The sequence below is a fragment of the Mustela erminea genome, chromosome 18, assembly GCF_009829155.1.
Source record: "Mustela erminea isolate mMusErm1 chromosome 18, mMusErm1.Pri, whole genome shotgun sequence".
Taxonomy (NCBI): Eukaryota; Metazoa; Chordata; class Mammalia; order Carnivora; family Mustelidae; genus Mustela; species Mustela erminea.
The window spans coordinates 645943-666952 of NC_045631.1; the positions used below are offsets into that span (position 1 = coordinate 645943).

Here is a 21010-nt window from a genome sequence, read left to right on the forward strand (position 1 = left end):
GGCAGGGCGGGTGCTGCGGACGCAGACCCCACCCACTCGGAGTCTTACGGAGCTTAGATGGGAGCCCACCTGCCCCTGCAGGCCTCTCGGGGCCCATCTCTGCCGGAGAAGTGAAGTGAACACATGGGCCAGAGGCCCTCCAGCCCCCAGGAATCGGCCGAGCGGTGGAGCCTGAGGGGCGGGTGGGCCTGGCGGTGGCCGTGGGGAATCGTGGGGTACGGGGTGGGGCAGCGCTCCCTGTTCTCCGTTGGCGGGGGCACCCGTGGGCCATGCCAGCTGCAGGGTGGGGACAGCTGGCCAGGAGGGGCGTACTGTTGGGGGGCTTCCTTCAGCCTCAGGAGGGCATGGGGACGGCTTCCGCAGACCGATGCCCTCCTGAGCGTAAACAGAGAGGGCGAGTCTGCTGCTGGTCTCCGGACCCGGGAATACTCCTTGGGAAGGTTTTGTTCTTTCTTCCTTCCCAAGTACCGTAAAGCCGGAGACACACACAGGCCCCCACTCATGCCCACGTTCAAGTCAGTCGTTGGACTGGAGGCTCTGGAGGCCACGGGGTTGAGGTTCCCGTGGGGTTCCATGGGCCTGGGCGGGCTCTCCGCAAGGGTCCCGCCCACGTCATTTCTGCGTGGTGTCTTGAGGCACAGATAGTGTCCGCCCTGGGCCCGACTCCCAGGAGGTTTACCATCAGGGTGTTCTTACTCCAGGGAGTTTGTGCTGTCAGCAAGGGGAGCCCCTAACCTAGGTGGGGAGGCCTCTCCGAGGCTGGGGACATCAGCCTCATGGCCCCCACCCTGGTGCTGAACATCCCCTCCCTGGAGCGTCACCCTTCCCAGTGCTGAGCGTCCCCTCCCCCCAACCGTGTTGCGTGTCAACCCCCACCACCCCCGCCCAGTGCTGAGCAAATACGCAGCCCTCTCGGGCCCACAGCACTGGGGACAGCCCTGGGTGCTCTTCTGCTCTGGCTTGGAGGGGTCCCAGGGCCCCTTCCCAGCTAGAGGGCAGATCCGAGTTTGCGCTGCTTGTGGGACTGCGCAGGATTATGGGTCCTGTCCCTGGGGAGGTGGCAGCAGGGGGCGGGGGTGAGGGCTCTGCGGAAACCCTTTCCTGGGGACCCAGCTCGGGGAGCCTCAGTGCTTCACTGGGCTGGGATTAGCCCCGTCTTCTGCCTGGGGTGTGGCCTCCACAGCTTTCTCCTGGCCTCCCAGGGCTTCAGCTGCCCCATCAGTTAAAAAGAGGCTCCTGTGGTCTAAGGGAACATGGCAGGGTTGGCCACATCAGCTGTGTGTGGCCTCCGTGGCAGTGGCGCATGTTCTTGCTGCTGAAAGAGGACATGTCATCACTCGGTAAAATGCGCCAAAACAAAACAGGGCTTTGAAATAATGGGTTGCGGCCAACAAAGCTGGAATCACACCTCGACGAGATCGTCAGTCATTCGACAAGCAGCAAGGGGCCCGTTTGTGCCCAGGCTGTGCTTGGGCAAGTGTTCAGGGATGGGAACCAGATTAATTACCAAAGCACCGCCCCGGGAGTCCGGGCAGATCCCTCCCATGGTGTCGCTCGACCGGGGGTGAAGTTTCCTCAAGTGCCCTCTCCAGGGGGCCGGGGGTGTCTGGGCAGGAGGCAGGAAGGCGGAAGTGCCCACCCAGGGGGTGTTTGTGTTTATAAAAGATTGTTTCTAACAGGTTACAGTGGTGACACTCTTTCTGGGACAGTGACCTCCACCATTCTAACATCACGGAGTTTGTATTTGTATCTTCTGTTTCGCTCAGAAAGCCTGGTTCCGGAGCGCTCCGTCTCACACAGCAGCGTCTCAAAGCTAAACTTGGCAAACGGAGGTCTTCATGTACTCTCCCGAGCGCCCTTGCGCTCAGACAAGAGTCGGCTCTAAATCTCCTTGCCGAGCAAGGCGGTCGGCGCTCGTTAAGAGAACGGCTGTGGACTCAGGGTGGCTCCAACACGCTTGCTTCCCGCGCTTCCCGAGCCACTGACCTTGGGCGGGTCTGCCTTGCTAAGCCCCGTTTTCTTGGTGCTGAAAGAGGGGTGACGGAGGTGCTGTGAGGGTCAGGGAGATGGTGCGGGACAGCCCACACGCAGGGAGGGCTCTGCCCGCTGCCACTTCCACCGGCCTGCCTCGTGGGCGCGGGGCGGGAGGAAGAGCCCCTGGTGCTGAACCAGGGACCGTGGCTCGGGCTCTGCTAACCACCTGTGTGGCCGCGGGAGACCCACCTCCTCTGCGCAAGCTGTTTCCTCTCTAACACAGATGCCAACATCTGTGCAATGTGGGGGGCAGGCTCACGCACGGGGGAATAAGTATTAAACCACCATTCCCCGCGGCAGACTCCGTGGGCGTGCGGTCACTTCTCCATGTGCAACAGAGAAGCTGGCGCCCAGGGAGGCCGATACACGCCCCAGCAGCCCACGCTGCTGCTGACACCTAGGTTAGGGTCCGGGACCCTGCCCCAGCTTCATTTGTATGCGAGGGACTGGAGCGAGCAAGGCCTGCACGGGGCACAGAGCTCGGGTCACAACAGAGGACGCCGTTTCTGGACCCTTCAGCCGGGATTCAAGCCTCTCCTCTGAGAGTCTTTTCAAAAACAAAAACCGAACTCTGGGTGTGAGCTTGCCTGTGGGTCATGATGTGGCCCCTCTGGGAACCGTGGTCCCACTTTCCTTACCAGGCTGGAAACTCAGAGGTGGCGGCCCCCACCAGTCCCCAGGGCCGCTTCCCCCGCCCCCCGCCCCAGCAGCTGAGAGGAGGCACCCCGGTGTCAATGTCCTGCTCATCAGCAGGGTCAAGGTCACGCTGAGGTTCTCCGTGTTTCTACGCAGAAATGGTGCTCTTTGCAGCCCCACAGCCGGTGGATGGATATGACAGGAGTCTGTGGCCCAGGGAGGTCACAAGTCCGCGGTTGTCTTCATTTACTGCTGAGTTTACACACCTTGCGTGCATGGCATTTTCCCAGGGGACTCGCCTGCGCTCCGTTCTGCTTCTGCTCCCTGGTTGGTGGAGTCTCTGTCCGTGTCCTACAGGCCGGTGGTCGGGATCCACGGGTCAAATATCTTACCAACACCAAGACATCACGAGGATTTTCACCCATTCTCTGGAGTTTTGTGACGTTGGAGCAGACCCAGGGGGCTCCACCATCCAGCGAGTCGTGACACTCTGAGCACTGCAGACCGAGCCCACCCTTTTCATGGAGAGCAAGTCGGTAAAATGTCGGTGTGCCTTCGTGTGACAGTCTGCTACACTCAGATTTGCACCTGGAGATGAAAGCAAACTAAAATCCAGAACTGGTGCGGAGAAGAAACCCAACCAACCAGCCAGTCCCTCCACCAACCAGTCTGCACTCTGGGTGACTCTCCCCATTACCTGCACAGGCTCTGACCCTCCGGCTCCCAAGCCCCTTTCCGGGTCTGCACACCACCTGGGAGCTCCCCACAGGGGGACCCCCGCCCCTCGCCCCTGCTTGCCCGTCCTGAATGCAGGTGAGACAGGATACGGGAGCGTGCAGGGTGCTCCAATGAGGCCGGAGACGTGTGGGAGCTGGGAGCACTGCCTAAAGACACGCGGACACACGTGCAGGCAAAGCAGGCAAGAGGCTGCAGAAACCCTGGTCTGCGGTCAGAAGCTTGTCTAGGGCAGTCTGAAACTTCCTTCATCTAGGTCTATTGAAAAAAAATTCTAGAGGCAAACACGTGCAACATCTCCTAACAACCCAAGCAGAGCAAGTTTTCCCGGGGCTCAGGAATATGCCATCACCTCCCATTAAAGATGGATTCCCTCCTCAGCCCTGATGATGAAGGACAGCACAGAAGGCACAAAAGGAAAAGGAAAACCACCCATAACCCCGCGGCACTTCTGCCGGCGCTCTTCCGCGCTTTCAGACCACTCGGCAGACCCGCCTGGTTTTGTGTCCTCCTCTCCCGCAGCACCGCGGTGGGCACTGGACCCCGGGACCTTAGGGCACTCGAGAAAGGGGAGCGGGGTGCTCCGGGCAGGCGGAGCCGGGCCCCCTCCGCAGGGATGGGGGAGGACTGGGGTGCGCTGGGGGACCGCCTCGCCAAGTCAGGAGCCCCTTCGAGCTCGGAGCCGGCTGCGTGGACTAGCGGGAGCGCCCACCCCTGGGAGGACCCGCGGCTGTGTAGGGTCGGGGGGATGGTCAGTGGCGGAGGGACGACTCCGGGGGCCTGAGGGCGGGTGCGAGGAAGCCGAGCCACAGGGCGTGGACGACAGAGGAGACACCGGGCCCGGGTCGCTGGTAAAGATAGCACTTTTAAGTCCCGCCATGGCGGGTCGCAGCCTTCGCGGGGCGCGGGCCGGGGCGGGACCCGCAAAAGGGAGCCGGGTGAGCCGGAGAGGGCGGGGCGCCGGGGACGCGCTCGGGGCGCTCGCTACATCATGGGGTACGCGATGACCAGGTAGTTGAGCTCCGCGTCGATGAGTTTCCGGTACTTCCTGTGGATCTCGCGCAGCGTCCGGTCCTCGTCGTTCGTCTCGTATCTGTTCGTGTAGATCCTCACCTGCGCCGGCACCGACACGAGGCGCGCTCGGGGGAGCCGCCCTCGGAGCCCCGCGACCCGCTCCCCAAGTCCCCGAGTCCCGACCCCGCGTCCCGGCTCCGCGCCCCGCGTCCCCGCGTCCCCGCCCCGAGCCCCGCGTCCCCGCCCCGCGTCTCGCGTCCCACGTCCCGTGCCCCGCGCCCCACGTCCCTGCCCCCGCGCCCCACGTCCACGCCCGCGCCCCACACCCCGCGCCCCGCACCCATCCCAGCCGCCGGCGAAGGGAGCCCTGACTCCCGTCGGCAAAGCCAACCCATCCCCCCCACCGCCTTCCCCCGCCACCGCCTTGGGCACACAGTCGGGGGCGCGCATTCGGGACTCTGGCGGGAGCACAGCCCGCCCAGCGCCGGCTCTGAGCCCAGGCCTGGAGCCTACCTTGAGAGTGCGCAGAGCGCACTGCCCTTCCTCCTGACTCTTCAGGACTCGCTCCACAAACTTGACGTCCAGGAAAGCCCAGATCTTCAAGTACAGCAGCTTCCGGCACGACAAGACCAGCAGGTGCAGCTCCTCGTCCAGGGACTCGTGGTGGTTGTTGAACTCAAACGTCAGTTTCTGGAAAAGCACCAGTGGGGATGGAGGTGGGCAGACTCGCAGGGACCCCTGGCTGGGTCACTCCCCCGCAGCCCCGTCGGCGGGCTTGCTGTAGTCCAGGGTCCCGGGGAAGAGACAAAGAGAGGGGGCAGGCACCTGGGGTTCAGAGACCACAGCACTGGTCTCAGCCCCACAGCCAACTGGCCAGCCACCGTCCCTTGAGCCCCTTCACACGCGGAAGGATGGCAATGGCCGAGGTGAGCAGCCCTCCTGCAGCTGGTGGTATTTATAGGGACTGATAGGAATCACCCAGCCCTCTGTGCGGCCCTTGGGAGGGACAAAGCGATCCTAATTTTATCCCCGGGGAAGCTGGCAGGTTAGAGAAGAGCCCACAGCTCTGGGTTCCTCAGTGACTTGGTCTCTCTGGTTTGGACTCACTGATGCCTGTGCTGCTGGGAGCTGCGAGGGGGCCTGCCGTCCCCCGGGGAGGCCCCTTCTTGCTCAGAGCGGCACGCAGGGGCTTTCCTTGGTGGGCAGCCAACCAGAGAATCCCTTGTGTCCCACGTAGACATGAGCCGCCATCACCTGCCATGATCTTGGCGGGGGGGATGCTGGTCTCTGGGAGCATGCCGGCCCCGTCGGGAGCCTCTCGCCGGTGGGGAGGGTGGGACAGGGGACACCGGTGACCTGAGCGGCAGCCGGTCCGCCGCGGCCTCCTGGGCCCCACGCACCTGCAGAGTGTGGCGGAAGGTGGGCAGGAGGTGGGTGAGCGTGGGCCGCATGGACCAGTCGGGGTCGCTGAAGTAGCAGCTCCGCAGGCTGAGGCTGCGCACGGGGACCTCCGGCAGGAGAATGCGGACCAGGCGCTCATACTTCAGGACGCGCTCGAAGAAGAAGTTCACCTTCAGGTTGGTGGCGTGCCTGGCCAGCTTGGCCCAGGACATGCCCCAGATGACTTGGCCATGAGGGTCGTGGATGTGGCACTTGACGTTCAGGGCCCACAGGGTGCCGGCGCTGCTCTGGCACAGCGCCTCGAGCAGCTCATCCGACACGCAGCTGTAGTTGAGCGTGAGGGACGAGAGGCTGCGGAAGGCGGCCATGGTGCTGCGGAAGCGTGCGCTGCTGTACACGGCCAGGTGGTGGCTGAAGAAGTCCTCCAGGTTGAGCTGCGACACGGCGCTCTGGCCGCGCGGGTGGCTCAGGGCGCCCAGCAGCCCACAGCCCTGCTCCACGGTCAGCCGCGCGCCCTTGAGGCTCAGGCAGCTCAGGTGCTTCCCCACCTTCTTCAGGAAGCAGCTCAGGCTCTTGAGGAAGGAGCTGCGGGTGCTGCTGCGCCAGACCAGGCGGTCCAGCTCCAGGTGCTGCACGGACAGCGACCTCAGACGGCTGTTGTTCTTGCCCAGACATGACAGGAGGCCCCGCATGGTGACCTGGAACTTCTTGGTCAGGACGGCGTTGTACGGGTTCAGGAATTTGATCTCCAGGTGCTCCAGGTAGCGGCCGAACTTCTTGACGTACCAGAGCGCGGACGCGAACTCAGACGCGTGCACCCGGGAGGGCCGCCCGCTGAACGTGATGGTCCTGTACCGCCACAGGTCGGCCGAGAACATCGTCTGGTTCCACTTCCTGCAGACCAGCGCGGCCCGGGACCGGTCCCTGTCTCCCAGCCACCAGAAGACGCGACGCAGGCACACATCGGGCAGTCTGGCCCAGCAGCCCTGGTCTTGGGGCGGGGGTGGCTGGCTGTCTTCGTCCATCGAGGAACCGGGGTGTCCGCAGCAGCCGTGTGCTAGGCAGGGCTTCCAAAAATGAGGAAAGAAAAGCAGTCTCTCCTTTTCTGTGGGGAGTAGAAAGGAAGAACCGTTACTCACCTAGTGGAAACGAGACCCAGCGAAGGGATGCGGGCTCCGCGTGGGTAGCAGGCCCCGTGTGGGCGCAGGTGGGGTCTGTCATAGAGCTGCCTGGCAGGGCACCCCTGCAAGGACTCGGTTTGCTGGGGGAGCCCCCTGAGGTCCCACCCCGGACTCAGTTACAGCACGGCGGGAGACGTGAGAAGTCTCGGGTGTGTTCGTGGTGCAGGGGGCACAAAGAGGGTGATTAATTCTGTCTGGGGAAGGAGGGAGTGGACGGGGCTGCTCAGAGGAGGTGGCTCCCGGGCAGGGCTTTGCAGGGTGAGTAGGAGCAACGAGGCCGAACAGCTTGGAGGAGGAACTGTTGCACTCTGGCCAGAGGGAACGATCGTACAGAGCCGCGGGCAGAGGACCATTCGGGACGTGTGCACATGCAGGGAGCTAAAAGTTGTTTGGGGCTTCACTTGTAAGGGATGGGTGTGTGGGAGCTGGAGCCGCAGGACGTGCTCCTGGGTCAGGGGGCCCCGAACGATGGGATAGAGGCCGTGTTCAGGGCACCAGGGGCTCCCCAAGGCTTTGGAATCCTGACACATGGGCCCCCTTCCCGGGATGAGAATCACTGGCTTGCTGGTGACTGTGTTTGCTTCCAAGAGGGTAGCAGTAGGTCGAGCATCAGTGGTGGAGAGCCTCAGCTGAGGCCCCGGGGGGCCAGGCAAGGTCACAGGGTCACCTGTCCGGAAGCGATGTGGTCAGTCTTGAGATACAGAAAGGGCCCTCCAGGGCAGAGGAAGGAGCACGGCTCAGAGCAGAGCGCAGGCTCCAAGCTTGGAGCCAGGGCCGCGTGACTGCGGGAGTGGGTGGGTTTGTAAGTTCCCTGCAGGACACGATTTGGAAACTGGGTCCTGAGGTGGGGAGTCCTGGAAGGTCTCTGAGCTGCCTGAGCTGGTCACTGTATTGCATGTGGTCCCTCGGCCTGGCTGGGGAGGCCCGAGGAGTGCCAGGCCCGAGCCAAGCCCTTAGAATTTCTAAGGCCATCTGCTGAGGTCTTCATGACCCACTTTCAGTGTTTCCCGGCCTGAAAACGCTTCTTCCCTTTACCACTCCCCTGCCCCCGTCTTCAGGTGGAAACCCTACTGCTTCGTCATGCTTTCAGTGGCCACTCCACCAAGTGGCCCAGGATTATCATAGCTCATAAAAATGCAAAGCTGGAGGAACTCTGAGAATTGTGTCTTTACAGATGGAAACTGAGGCTCAGAGAGGTGAAGGGGCTTGCCTGTGGTCACACAGCACGTCGGTGACAGGCCTCAGGAGCTGAGGGACACATTAAGCATAGTTCTCAACTTAGGACAGACATTCGTGCAAGAACTCTCTTCGGTTTTACTCCTTTGGTGTCCTTGTCTACACTGGTGTCCTTGTCCACACGGGTGTCCCCGCCCACACGCACTGACCCGTTCTGACGTGTCTCACGTGGGTCTGTGCCTGTGCTCACCATCCCACACTTTCCCTCCACGCCCATGAGACATTCACCAGCCTCCAGCTGGTTCTCCCATCTCCAGATCTAGACAGACTTCCCCGTGAGCTCTGGCACGGCATCCACGGGGTCCCAGGGACACTGCCTGCCCTGCCGCCTGCCCCTTCCCCTCTCGCCCATGTCTGTCCCTCAGTGTAACCTTTGTCCCAGCCTGCGTCACCCCTGAGACGAGGGACAGCCTCATTCTTCGGAGCAGTCCCTTCAAATTTAACGAAGGAAGAGGGAGGGCCGTTGCTTCATTCATGGAAGGCGTCTGCGGCTGTGGGGCCCCCTCAGGGCTAAGCATGAAGCAAGGTGCTTGAGAAAAGCCAGACCAGTCCCCAGGCTCAACACGAAGCCTTTGTCCGGCAGTCACTGGTTGGAGGAATCATCAGACACGTGAAGCCACAGTGCGGTGTCGGGAGAACATATCTGGCAGGTGGGGAAAGCTGTGGCAAGTGGTCCACAAGCCCTGGTCCTTACTGGCAATGTCCTCCCTCCCCACCTAAACCTCCTGGCCAGCCAGAGGCGCGGGAGCTTGGCGGGTTGGGCCCTGGTTCTCTCCGTTGCTATGTACCGCCTGCGGCAAGTTAATTTCCCTTGTGCCTCAGTTTCCACATCTGCAAACCAGGGATGAAAATGGTGCTCCTCTGTGTTGGGAGGATTCCATGAGCCTGATGCGTGGAAGTTGCCCCAACAGTGCCTGGCACATAGCAGACGCTGGACCTGTGGCAATGCCAAGACATTCTGCAGGATCCCCTGATGGAGGGCGTGGGGACGCCCAGTTTACAGATGGGGAAACAGAGAGCTGAGGAAGGCTCCCAGCGAGCACCCTAATAAGTGCGGAAATGGGATTTCAACTCACCCCCACCCCAAGGGCTCTAGGGCTGAGTCCTGCCCACCAGCCCCAGAGCTGCCAACCCGGGAAGGAAGCCTAAGGACGGTCCACCACCCGCGGCCGGAGGTGCCCGAAGACGCAGGCTTCCAAGGGGAGGCGGAGGGGCCCGTTACCCGCTCGCCGCCCCCCGCTCGCTGCGCCCCGTTTGGGCTGCGGGGACGCGAGCCTCCTGCCTGCTCCGCCCGCGCCTCCTGCGCTCCGACGCCGACTCTACTCCCGCTGGGACGCGCGCCCTCGCGGGGTATGAGCGCCAAGGACTGCCGCCTTTGTGACGCGCCGCCCTCCGCCCTGCTCGGCCGGGCCTCCGCTCGTCCCCGAGGCCTCCGCTCGTCGCCGGGGCCTCCGCTCGTCCCCGGGGCGCGCCGCGCAGGGGCCCAAACATGGGGTCTTCTGAGCGGCGGACCGTGCGTGAAGAGGGCAGGACCTGCCCGGCGCGGGGTGTCCCGGAAGGCTCCCGGAGCCGGGGCCAGGGGCCGAGGAGCAGGGGTGTCGGGGGACCTGGTCCCGGGGTCCTTGGAGGTTGCGGTGCAAGGGTGCAGGGGGGTCTGGGGTCCATGAGGGATCTGGGCTCCGGTGTGTGTGTGTGCGCGCGCCAACGCACGCATGTGTCTGAGCGTGGAAGAGGAGGTTCAGGCATGGCAGGGCGCTGGGGGATTGGCGTGGGAGGGTGACTGGAGGTTGGGATACGAGTGTCCAGGATCCAGGGGTCCGTGGGGGGGCGTTGGGGATGGGGAGGGGTAGGTTCAGGCACCACGGGGAGTGGAGGGACCCACAGTGGGGGAGGGGGGAGAGGGGGCAGGGGTGAAGACAGTGGGGGAGGGGGGAGAGGGGGCAGGGGTGAGGTTGTAGGGAGGGGACAGGGGTAGCTGGGGAAGGGACTGAGGCCAAGGCCCAGGGGGCTGGGGCTGGGGAGCCAGGAGACACAGACTTTGGAGGTGGGGTGCAGGGTCTGAGGGTCTGGAGCTGGAGGTCTGGGAGGGCCTGGGGTCTGGCGTGCGGGAGGCTCCGCGACCTGGGTGCTGGAGTACTGTGGTTCCCTAGGCAGGGTTCCCTGGGGGCCAGGGGCTGGGGGATCCATGGGGGATCCCGACAGGGCCCGAGGGGCAAGGGTATCCAGGGATGGGGGTTCAGTCCAAGACGAGGGGCACTGGGGGGATGCTAGGGTGGGTGTTATTGGGGGCCCAAGGGTCCAGGGTCCAGGCGGCCAGAACTGGAGTGGGAGAGGGGTGCAGATCCAGGAAGTTGAGAGATAGGTTTTGGTGCCAGGGGGAGCAAGGGGTGTGTATGATGGGAGCCTGGGGGGCTTGGAGTCGGTGCGGGGGGAGGCAACTGGGGTCTGGGGTTAAGGGAGCCAGGAGATAGGGAAGGGGGGACAGGGGGAGGGTAAGGCTCATGGTGTCTGGGGGGCTGGAGCTGGGAGAGGGATCTGGGATCCAGGATCCAGGAGGGCCACAAGGGCTGGGGGCAGAGAGTGGGGGGGGGCAGGTGGTAGGGGCTGGATCTGGGGCCAGGGGTCTGCTCTGGTGGTGGGGCTGGGGGCCACCTTCTTCCTGCCCTTCCCCTCTCCACACCAGGAAGAGGTTGTGCAGGAGCCTGGGCTGCAGGGCCTGTGGTTGTGGCTCAGCCCTGGATGTGTGGGAAGGGCCACCGTGCTCAGTGGCTTCCACTTCCCCAACTCAGACACGTCCCACTTGGCCAACCAGACCCACCTGAGGCCCAGGCTTGAGAACCGCCCACCTTCCCAGTGTGAGAGGGTCCGCGTGTCTGATACACCAACCCTCCCTGGCGCTGCCCTCCCTGCCAGCCCTAAGGGGTGTCCCCAAAGGTCACCCAGAAAGGAAGGTGCCCTGTGGGGACGCTGCATTGGGGGACTGGCCTTTCACCGACAGCTCCAGGGCTCGCTGGGAGCCTGCGGGGGGCACAGCCTCTCCTCTCTCCCCCTCTCTGTTTCTGCCTTTCCTTCTGCTCTCCCCCGCCCGCCCCCTACATCTGCCCTACCTGCTATCTTCTCTAACCAGAAAAGACCAACAAGAAGTCTTAAAAAAAGGTGGACGGACTTCAGGGAGGGCGTTTTTATTCCCCAGGGACAAGCCTGGGGTCCCCCTTGGGCCGGGACCGTGGGGTCTGGATGCTTGTCCCGGGGCCTGACGCCTGGGCGTGGCCGGTGGTAGAGCTGGAGCCCTTTCTTCTCCTGGCTTGTGTGTCTCTTCGGGCATACCAACATCTCCGTCCAAAAGAGGGAAATAGTTAAAACCCAACCTTTTCTCCTAAAAGGAAGAAACCTAAAGAAGAAAACACATCTCTTCTCACGGGCAGGACTGCCGCAGAGAGTGTGCGGGAAGCCCCGGTAATGTGCCGTCTTCTCCGTCCGCAGTGGCTGTCCGCCCCATGCCAGTAGAGCGTCTCACGTGGTTTCCTTTCGGGGAAGCTCTCCCGGTTTCCTCTCTCCTCAAGAAGTGGGGGTAGAAGCGTTTGGTAGGTTTGCAGAGGAGGAGACAGGTCCTGGCCGTTTCTGCCTATCAGCATTGACCCGGTTCCCAGAGCACAAACCCTGAGCCACAGGTGGCATCGATGAGGCATGGGGGGAACTTCTGGGTATCTGGGGACTTCATGGGGGGCCTGGGATGGTGTTAGAGGCTGTCTTCACAGGGAGGGGGCAGATTAGAGAAGACCCATGCCGTATGTCAAGGCAAAGAGCCACATCATTTGGCTTGCAGACGTGCCCCAGGGTATTTTGGATCCGAACATTAAGGTGCCGAGAAGCGTGCATGATGAGACATGCGCTGTGCAAGTCTGTGCTTGCAGAAGAGGGCTGCCCGAGGACACAGGACACGCCCCGTTAAATTTCACTCTCAGAGGAAGATTTTCTTAGTGTAAGCACATCCATGCAATTATTTTAACCGTTTTTGTCCTGAGGAATGCATTTCTTAGTTGCTAAATCTGGTGACCAGGTTATGTAAGGACGGAGGAAAGTAGGGAAAGACATGACAGGCTGGGGATGGCACCACTCCCCCCCCACCTAAAGACGAAGGTCGCCCATCTTTGTAAATTGGTATGCACCTGTGCCCTTGGAGACACCCACAGAAGTTAGGAGCAAAGGTTAGGGCTTCTCTTTTGTAAGGAACACGCATCATATCGAGTGAAAAGACGGATGGTGGAGTGAGTACAGTAAGATACTATACAGGGACTAAGAAATAGTTTCCACCCCATGTAAACTTGTTGAGGTTCCTTGGGTCTTGCCGGGGAGGCTCGTCTCTCCACCTAGTTTCCTCATCTACGAAACAGGAACAAAACTCCTGCCTGTTGTTCCTAGTGAAGACGGACCATTTGTAAAGGGCTCTGGGTTGTCACTGACACGTGACAATCCAGGATCTCTCATGCCAATTCTTAGGGTTACTGGAAGATCATTTAGGATGTAAAGAGGTAGGATATTGAGGGAAATGGCTCTGCACCCTGGTCTGCTGGGGCCAAGTCACCAAGAACTCAGGATCTCGACCAAGACTCTTCCGATCTCGGGGCCTCGATGGCGTTACCTACCGTGACAGAGCGAGGCTGGGAGCCCCCCTTCATTCACTCACTTGGGAGCTTTGGAGCCCTTGCTGCCTCAGTCCCTGGGTTAGGATGCGGAGTGGCCAGAGCCAGCTCTGCCCTCAAAGGGGGCCCGGTCTCTGGAAGATTGTGCAGGCGACCCGGGTGGTAAGGGCTCTGAGGGAGGGCACTCGGGCACACAGAGAACGGGGAGCTAGGGAAGGACCTAGTGGCCGTGTCTGCGAACATCCCACAGGTCTTGGGTTTTTAAACCACCGTTCAGATGGTTCATGGCCGAGGAGACAACAGAGGCGGGGTCCCTGGCGTTGGCTTGCGGGGCCTTTGGGGGGAGGAGGATGCCACACTGAGAACACCCCCTGGACCTCATGGGCCACCTCGCCCTCTGCAGGGGAGGTGATGCTGGACGCTCGGGGCTCGGCTTGGGCTCAGACCTCAAAGGCAGAGTCGGTGTCGGTTCTGCAGTTTGCTACTTGCTTTACTGAATTTTCCAAAGGGAGAAGAAATCCATTTCTGTTTTTATCTTTGGGAAGATGCCCTTCTCCACCTCGGAGGTTTGATCTTCTGTTGTCTGGGACGGGCGCAGGAGGGGCTCTTGGCTTTCCAGCGGGAAACAGTTCACATGCTCTGGGACTGTGCGGCATCTACTCTGAGGTCATGACCAATGTGGTGAATTAACAAATAGCTCTGGCTTTAACGGCCGGACCACATGGAACCAGATACCCTGAAAGGTCCCTACAGACACGGAGAAGTGCTGGATAAAACCATGACAATCGTTCCTGTAAGTCGATGGCTGACTCTGCCAGAAACTGTACGACTCCGAGCTCTGGGAATGAAGGCCTCACGGACACTCTGGGAGGAGACACGGGGTTGGTCTCGGAACTAAGGGCCTGGATGACAGAAAAGTCCATCCACACAAAGTACATGTGTGTGTGGTGTGGGGGAGGGCAGATGTAAGCGTCCTCTCCCCCTGCATAGAGACGGGAACCTGAAGGTGAGAGAAAGGATCCAGCTCACCGGAAAAGGACAGTGGCAAGTCAGCCTGTCTACCTTGGGCTGAAATCAGAGTGTGGGGAACAGACAGTCCATCTCCCGAGAACTCAAAGTCGCAGGCCCACGCCATGCTTGGCCCCGGGGTTCAAGGACCTGAGCCTCGTGGGCTGGAAACACCCAATCATAAAAATTAACATAAAAATTGGGGAGCAAGGCGGAAGCAGTTACAAAATCCCTCTGCGGGGTACACAACCTCAGACTGGGTCATTCTCACCAAACAGACCGACACCCGAGGAAGCAATCTCCCTTGAGAGGCTGACGCACAAGCACTAGCAGGAGGGTCAGTCTCCAAACCCTTCAGAAAACTAGAACCACAGGAGACAGACTGTAACCTAAGCTAACTGGAAATGGTTGAAACAAGAGAAAAGAATACGATCCTCTGGGGACGCCTGGGTGGCTCAGTTGGTTAAGCAGCTGCCTTTGGCTCAGGTCATGATCCCAGCGTCCTGGGATCGAGTCCCACATCGGGCTCCTTGCTCATCAGGGAGCCTGCTTCTCCCTCTGCCTCTGCCTGCCATTCTGTCTGCCTGTGCTCGCTCTCTCTCTCTCTCTCTCTGATAAATAAATAAACAAATAAAAATCTTTAAAAAAAAAAAAAGAAGGTTAAAAAAAAAAGAATACGATCCTCTGAAAAAAAGAATGGGCAAATTTGAGAGAGAGATGGAAAGAACTTCTAGAAGTGAAAAAGACAGACATTGAACCTCAGTGGACGGGTCAAAGGCAGCAGATTGGAGTCGTCCCAGAAAGAATGAACTTGGAGGTCGATTTGAAGAAACCCCCCGGAACGTAGGAGAAGAAACTAGAAAATGGTAAAGACATGAACTAGAATGGAAAAGCTCAAACTGCCGCCCATGTGCTCCACAGCGGGGCTGGCAGAACATGTGGGAGGGAGGGAGGACTGGGCATTTCAGGAGATTATAGCTGAGGATTTCCTAGAACTCATCAAAGACAAAGATCTGTAGATTCGGGCAGGAGACATCCTGAGAGAGAGAGAGAGAAGCACATCTGAGCTCATTGTTCTGAGCAGGATGAGACGGAAACTTCTTTTAGTTACACCCATGAAACCACAGAACAAAAGCAAAGAGGGTCTTGAAATCAATCGGAGAAAAAACGTATACACAGGGTGAAAGTTACATGGAGAGGGGACTGGTCAGCAGCGACGGCAGAGGATGAGATGGGCGGCAGACTCCAACATGCCCAGAGGGAATAAGGGTTAACCCAACCACCACTCAGGATTGCAGGGAAGAAAGGCACCTGGGTGGCTCAGTCCGTTGAGCATCTGACTTGTGATTTCAGCTCAGGTTGTGATCTCGGGGTTGTGAGATCCCCCCATCAGGCTCCGTGCTCAGTGAGGAGTCTGCTGAGTCTCTCCCTCACCCTCTCCCTCTGCCCCCACCCCCCAATAAATAAATAAATAAATAAATAAATAAATAAATAAATCTTTTTTAAAAATTTGCCTTTGGTGCTTTTTTTCTTAAGAAACTATTTTAGGATAATGTGTCCTGAAGAAGGAGCAAAACAAGAAAGAGATGACCTGATCCTGAAATCTGGGAACAGAGCGCTTGAGAGAATTGAACTTCCCAGAATGAGAGCTATTCATCCGTTCGGGGGGCATCGTGTCCCCAAAAAGAAATGCATAGAATCCTACTGTGTTTGATTATACCAAGGGAAAAATTTTCAGATCCAGTAGAAAATTTTCGGAATGATGTAACGACAGGAACCTAGAAAGTGAAGCAAATGAAAAACCAAAGCGATGATCAAGTCCAGGGAAAACCAAAAGTTGTAGAAGAAAGTACATGTGGCATAGTCCTAACACACGGTCATAATAATGTAACGTCCATGGTCATGGTCATGATGATGTCATGTTGAATATTGATTTAACCAGAATGGGAGGGTAGAGAGCAGAGGTGTGTGTAGGGTAGGTAGGTGGTGTAAGAAAGAAAAATCTGTATCTCTAAATCCTCATGGATTAATCTAAAATTGAAGAGAAAATACCCGTATAAGGAGGTTCTTGAGAAACACGGAGCTAAATACCAGAAGAAACAGCTAAAAAGTGAGAACGTGGAGTACTCATGTCTGGGGGAGAGTAGCATCAAGGGAGTGGCGGGGTTTGTGTAACTGAGCCACAACACACAAGCAATTACATGACATGTTAGAAGTCGATAAATGCCACAGAAAAGAGAACAGTAGAGAAAGATGAGGGGCTGGGGTGTGTGGGGTGGGGAAGGAAGCTACAGTCCAGCTGCATTGTCCAGGGTCGTCTCCACAAGAAGACGCGTTCCAGAAACTGGAAGGAGAGGAGCATTAGCTCTGGGAACGTGGCGGTGGGGGTGGGCGGGTGGCCCCAGATTGCGCCTGCCTCACTGAACTGCCAGAACAGCAAACCCGTGTCTGTCCCCCTGTCCTCCTCCTGCAGGAAGAAGCAGGACATGATCGGCCAGACAAGTAGAAAGGAGGCAACATGGCATCATTGGAACATTGGAAACATTTGGGTTTTATATACTTCGCATTCATTCTTTGGGGCATTTCGTACATATTTCTATGTCCCAGAATTTTGTTCATAAAAAATCAGAACTGTCGGTCATTAGCTTCATACTTGTATTTATCTTCACGCTTTGTAAACACCACAGAGATGCTGCAGTGTAGTTGGGGAATTTGAATGCGGTGGCGTACCTGTCTAAACACCAGTGTGTTCCGGTGTTAGTGGGCACGCTGCGTGCGTCAGCTCAGGAGAGCAGGCTTTGCTAGAACACGCAGCTTGCCCTGATGTCCAGAACGTTGGGAATCAAACAGGGGCCTCCAGGGCAAGGGTGGGTACTGATGACGTCAAGCATGTGGCCACGCATGGGCTCTCGGTGCTGGGATGGGGGGGACAGTGGCAGTTGCTGTTTCCTCACCGAGTCTGGAAGCCTGTCCCCATTCCCACCACGACAGGAGCGTGCGCTCTGGGCATGCATGATTTCACCGTTCAGCTGGCCGCCTTGCCGGGTCCCCAACCCTCCCCATCCCTCCCCAACCCCGTCCCATAAAACCCTTGATGAGAAATGCCGTGTGTGGCCCCACAGGGCACTGTGGCTCCCTGCTTGGCCACCGTCCCTGCCGGCCTGGGACCGGAGGGGGTCTGGGCTGTCACGGGAGCCACTCCTCGGAGCCTCACCTGTCACGTGGAGGAGGGAAATGGGAAAGCACAAGCTCTGGGCTGGTCTGCGGTCTGGAATGACGACAACACATACCCTGAGGCCCGGTTCTGAGAGTGAAAAGAGAGACTGTGTGTGAAAGGTGACCAAGGACGGGAGACGGGAGGGGACGCCTCAGGAGAGGATTCCAGTGGTCAGCTCCGAGCACCGTCTTTGCCGGGCGTCGTTCTCTCAAGGGACTGCTGTGCTCGGGACATGATGTCATGACGGAGGCATTTCACTTGCCAGACAGAAATTACACGGTGCCGTTGTGCATACTTCTCGGTGGTGCCTTGGGAAGGATCCTGTGGTCAGAGTGGACCTGAGTCCCGGGAGACATGCTCATCGAGATTGCTGCTTCCCCCAAGTGCCGTGTGTTTGGGTGGGAGTTGGTTGTTCCAACCACATGCAATTGTATCAAATGAGTAGTCTCCACATGAGGTTCAGGGCCTGGAATATCTGTGTTTGTGTTCAGGGCTGACTCCGGGCCGGCTGGGCGGCAAAGGCAGGGGGTGTCCTGTTGGGTCCTGCTTGGCCAGCGTGCAAGGGCGGGGAAGCTTGTCATTAAGCTCATGGGTGAGAGGCTCCAAGGCACCGTGGCCCCTGTGCCTTCCCCTCCTGTCCTTCCGTCTGAGGTCCGTCTTCGCACACTCATTAAAGCACCTGCAAACAGTGATCCCAGCGCCCCTCCTTGTCCCCACTCGGACATTTTCCCAGAGCCCCAAAGGGCCTTTGATCTCAGTCATAGAATAGCCACGTCAGGGACTGCCGAACGCGGGGTCACAGGGCACAAGACAAGTGACCGCGCGCTTCCAATCTTCGGTGGTCACATGTCTGGGGCACGAAAGAGGAAAAATCCGTACCCTGAGCATCTCCTGACTATACGAAATAGGGCGCACCTACGGGGCATGAGCCAGATGGCAGGAGAAGAGAAGATGGGCACCGCCGGAGCTGGCGGGAGATGACGTCGCAGAGCAGAGGGCACAGTCAGGCTGAATTACTCCCCGATCCCAGTTTGCTTTACAAGATACAGTAGACAGAGGCTGGGCCGCAGTATTTTCCCCTTTACTTTATTTATGAATTGATTTGACAGACCAGTGACCTAAAAGCTCCTGGTTCAGGGATGATACTGTCCCATAAAATCAAGTCTGTGCTCCCAGAGACCTCGCTGGCTGCAGAAGCGAAGCCTACAGGAAAAGGCCGTGCTTGAACGTGGTAAGTACCAAGACACGATCTCACGGTGGAGGTGGGCGGGGGTGTGGCCCGGCTCGGCGGCCACGGTCAGGTCGGAGTGACCTGGACAGCTGTGTGCGTGCGGGCGTGTGTGTGTGTGTGCACGCGGGCTCGCTGCGGGGAGTGGGAGGCCACAGATAGGAGGCGGGTGTGTGGGGTGGAAATAGGGCGAGGCCCTCGGGCAGATCCATGCCCTGGGGCGATAGGTCTGTGTCTGGGGAAGAGAGAGCCTGGCTCACACAGCTGTGAGGGGGTTTGCAGATGTGGTTAAGTTAAGGGTGTGGGGACAGGAAATGGGGACAGGACGAGGTGGGGACATGGGTGCCCTCGAGTCCCCGGGGGAAAATCCCCGCTCACACTTGCAACCTCCAGAGAGGGAGAGAACAAACGGTACGTTGTTCTCATCGATGAATTTTCCGGTGACGCGTTACAGGACCCATGGGACCCTAATCCAGTTATAATATACATTATTTACTTTCCTTGGACTAAGTGGGGCTGACATTGTATCCCTTGACGTGAAAGGCAGAAGCCGAGCTGCCCTGGGGGACCGTTTGCTGTCCCTACCCTCCCGTCCTGCATCTCCAACTTGTCACGGCGCCTCCGGGCTGTGTGGGCCGCCCGTCCCCAGTTTCCCTTCCCCTGGGTTTGTAGCAAGTTCCTGGTCATGCCTAGGTGTCGTTTCCCTCATATTTACCCCGTTAGGGCTCTGCCCAGCTTCTCGTAGCTTTACATTGACGTCTTTTGCAGACATTTCCTCGATTTCAGACATTTCTCGATTTTTAGACTTCTCCCTTATTTTTTTTTTGTTTGTTTGTTTAACTAGTTTCCGTTGCTCTGCTGAGATTTCCTATCTGCTCATCTGTTACAGACACTCCTCCTCTGTGCTGTTGTGCGTGGCGACTGCGGCTGTTTCCAAATCCCCTGCGAGTAGCCAGGGGCGATTCCGCCGCTGGACTCCACGGATGCGCTTTCTTGTGGGAGTGGGTCCCGCCCGCTGGCTTCTTTGCTAGTCGAGCAGCTTGGGAGGGAACCTTGGACACTTACTATTATGAGAACAGACCTGAATTCTCTGATACTGTCTGAAAAGCACCACGTGGGGGGCGGGGTGTATCTAAGCAGGCACTTAACTGTTCTGAGGTAGATTTGGACTTTGAATCCCAAACTGCGGCCCAGGTCTTCCTGTGTGGCTGTTTACATGGGCCTCGTGTCCGCAGCTCACGGGCATCCGGGGATCTGGACAGAATTTATCGGCAGCACTTAAGTCCCCTTCTCTCTCACACTCTCCTCTTGCTGATTCCCCCATGACTTCCCAGCCTCCTTCAGACCGGAAAGACCGGCTTTTATCCCGGCTGTCGGTGTCCTGCTGTCCCGAAGGCTGAGAACATGGAAACCGCCCCCGACTGCACTCTCTTCTCCCAGGTGATGGCTGACATCGGGCTCCGACTAAGCGTTCGGTGGTTTTCTTGCTGTCCCTTCAGTGCCTTCAGGGAGGTTGTAAAACAATGATCAGTGTTTGTTTTTCCCCAAATTTGTACTTAATGCGTAAAGGAACGGCCATCCCATCGACCACTTGGTGGCATTGGAACTGGGAACACCCCTGCTTCCGCCTTGAGGTCTCCACCGGTGTTGTCTTGTTCCTTTTTAAAAATTAATCATTTCACTGAATTATTATTACGTTGTGCTTTTTTTTATGGACACATCGCTGGCACGCATGTTACGCACCGCGGCAGGTGTACAAGTCTGTGGGAGATGAGCGTCGACAGTGCTGGAGGGTGCGCTAGGCTCACCCCAGGCCAGCCGACCTGCCCCCTGGCCCCGCCCACCAGCACAGGACGCTCTTCCCGGCTCCAGCGGCTGCAGACCGACTGCAGACAGATTGCGTGGAGTACAGAGGGACAGACTGGAGGCGAGTCCTGGAGCAGCGGTCGTGTGCGCCACTGGGGAATGGGCAGTGGCTGATGGCGGGCGTTGACTTGTGGGGGGGACCATCTGCCTAGTGCTGCTCTAGTTTCTTCCTGGGGGGCTCTCCGCCTACCGTGGTGGCAGAAGGGGACCGGGAGAGGCAGCACACAGCCGGGAGAATGGCCGCGAGGATGCCCGGGAATGGCCAGAGTGGAAACGTCGCTGGGAGAAGGGACTCCGTCATCTCTCACTCTGGGGACACGTGCAGGAACGTTGGGCTGTTGATGGGAAAAGGAAGGCAATGCAGAGCAGACCGCACTGCCTCATTTCCCCTCGACTGTAGCCTTGGTGGTGGGAAGGAAGCCGCGGTATTCAGAGGGGTAGAGAAATCAAGGGGTCAGGGGGCGTGTGGAGGGGGAACTCCACTGTCACTCCCGCCAGCCACACTCCGGGCCATCCGCGCCCTCACCAGGGCAGCCGGAGAGCACCACACAGCCGACTTCCAGATGCGGTCCCAGATGGGCCCTGGGGTCAGCGAGCCGGGAGCACCATTGCCCTGTGTGGGTTTCCTTCCTTTGCATTTCCTTCTTTAAAAAAAAAAAAAAAATATATATATATATATATATATATATATATATATTTTATCTATTTGACAGAGAGAAATCACAACTAGGCGGAGAGGCAGGCAGAGAGAGAGGAGGAAGCAGGCTCCCTGCTGAGCAGAGAGCCTGACGCGGGGCTCGATCCCAGGACC

General features: G+C 58.8%; 1 protein-coding gene across 4 annotated transcripts; it reads right to left on the reverse strand.

Annotated features, from left to right (window-relative positions):
* Positions 1–4231: 4231 nt before the first annotated feature.
* On the reverse strand, positions 4232–9589 carry FBXO39 (F-box protein 39). Of its 4 annotated transcripts, none has more exons than XM_032322990.1 (4): positions 9460–9589; positions 5820–6887; positions 4933–5109; positions 4232–4518 (listed from the first exon to the last, which is right to left on the reverse strand). In XM_032322990.1, exons 2-4 carry the CDS (start codon positions 6843–6845, stop codon positions 4390–4392), a joined length of 1332 nt encoding a protein of 443 aa, XP_032178881.1. In that variant the 5' UTR covers positions 6846–6887; positions 9460–9589; the 3' UTR covers positions 4232–4389. The 4 variants fall into 4 exon arrangements, with proteins under 4 accessions (XP_032178881.1, XP_032178878.1, XP_032178880.1 ...); XM_032322987.1 differs by having other exon boundaries at positions 5820–6925; XM_032322989.1 differs by having other exon boundaries at positions 9314–9589.
* Between the last annotated feature and the right edge of the window lie 11421 nt (positions 9590–21010).

Coding starts and splice junctions, on each gene's coding strand:
- FBXO39 (XM_032322990.1), bottom strand. CDS start 6,845: ATGGACGAAGACAGCCAGCCACCCCCGCCCCAAGACCAGGGCTGCTGG. Junction 5,110..5,819: donor CCTTCCGCCACACTCTGCAG/GTGCGTGGGGCC, acceptor GTGCTTTTCCAG/AAACTGACGTTTGAGTTCAA. Junction 4,519..4,932: donor GCGCTCTGCGCACTCTCAAG/GTAGGCTCCAGG, acceptor GTGCCGGCGCAG/GTGAGGATCTACACGAACAG.